The 1,531-nt window shown below is 59.2% G+C and overlaps 1 protein-coding gene across 1 annotated transcript in view; it reads right to left on the reverse strand.

Annotated features, from left to right (window-relative positions):
* Positions 1–468: 468 nt before the first annotated feature.
* The window catches only part of GLRX3 (glutaredoxin 3), a 42,845-nt gene continuing 41,782 nt past the window's right edge, over positions 469–1,531 (reverse strand). The window contains exon 14 of the mRNA XM_045291375.1: positions 469–588. Within this exon, the coding sequence (XP_045147310.1) occupies positions 469–588 (120 nt within the window). The remainder of the gene's footprint in view (positions 589–1,531) is intronic.

Here is a 1,531-nt window from a genome sequence, read left to right on the forward strand (position 1 = left end):
TTCCTTTTCCCCTGCTGGCGAAGCGGCTCCCCGCTGGGCGGCTGACTGCAGGATCCGCAGTTCTACCACCAGCCGCCCGTGGGAGAAAGCCGGGGCCTTCTGCTCTTGTAAAGAGTTCCAGTCTCAGAAACCCACAGGGCAGTGCCGCCCTGTCCAATAGGGTCACTGAGAGTGGCCATCGGCTCGATGATAGTGAGTGGGTTTTCTCTGCTTGACCAAGCGTGATGTCCTTCTCCAGGGACTGGTCTCTCCTGGTGACATGTCCACAGAGGGGAGATGAAGGCTCACCATCCTCGCCTCTGCGGAGTCCTCTGGCTGAACTTCTTCTAAGACAGCTTCGCCCGTCCTCCTGGCAGCTCCCTGTCCTTCTGGGACGATCTGCCGCTGCCAGCCTTCCAGTGCCAGCACCTGGAGAAACATAGTCCAGTAACAAGGCCAGCTGGCGGGACGGGGGTCTCCTAGCCTCCGTCAGTGGACAGCCTGGGCCTCGTTGGCTGAGAAGACAAAGAAGGGAGAGCCCTCCTCCCAGGAGGCTTTGCTCTCCCCCGGGAGGTTCAGACGGCTCTGTCTTTGCAGAGGGTATGAGGTCTGGGGGGCGGAGGGGGGGGGGGGGGACCCGCAAGCTTCAGGCAACTATAATTGGCATTCCAGAGCGTTTTTAAAAAGACATAAAATGCAAATTACCTGGTTGCAAATCACACTTCTATTTATAAAGAGAGGTGACTTTGAGCAAGTGACTCTGCATGTTAGTTTGTGAACTGAGAACCCTCCCAACTCCACCCCGCTCCCTCTGCAGCAGAGGCCTGCCTCAGAGGCTGGAGGTGCTGAGCTTACAGGGGCTGGGGGCTGACCCCCGAGTCTGGGGGACAGGAGTCCAACGAGCCACCCCCCAGATACCTCTGTGTGGTAGTGCAGGCAAACAGCCACTGATGCCCTGTCTTCCAGGGGTCTCTGCCCAGCTCTGGGCCAGGTGCCCCTTCCCTTCAAATTGACGTCTTTGCTCTTGAACCCTGGAAGAGGTCATGTGCCACGGATAGAGTCACACCCAGGGAACCTCAGCATCGTGACGACCACCTGCATGGCAGGCCACGCCCACTGGCCTACCTGTCCCAGGTGGAAATCTGCCCCCCCTAAAATAAACATGGAAACCTATATCTAGAAGGAGGACCCTGTTTGGGGGTGGGCAGTCTTTTGCTACGTGGGTGAGGTGAGACGGGACAGGGCTGAGCCCTGAGAGCTCCCACTGAGTCATCTCTCAGAAGACCAGAGTCAGAGCTGAAGTGGCGGGGAGGGGGGAGGGGGGCACAAGCACACAGCAGAAAGACAGACCCCTTAAGAACAGAGCACCAAGCAGCTCCCAAGGTGCAACAAGGAGGGGCGTCCCCACCCTGGGGCCCACACCCCGATCTGGACTCGAGTCCCCCGCAAGGTGGGGCAGTTCTGTGGCTACAACCTGGCTGTTAGTCTGGCCGAGAAGCTCGAGGGAAGCCGCCTGCAGCTGACCGCAGCCGCGGGAGACTGTGTGTATTCC

Source organism: Echinops telfairi, unplaced genomic scaffold (assembly GCF_000313985.2).
Source record: "Echinops telfairi isolate 266 unplaced genomic scaffold, ASM31398v2 ScPeMD7_70;HRSCAF=299, whole genome shotgun sequence".
NCBI classification, from domain to species: domain Eukaryota; kingdom Metazoa; phylum Chordata; class Mammalia; order Afrosoricida; family Tenrecidae; genus Echinops; species Echinops telfairi.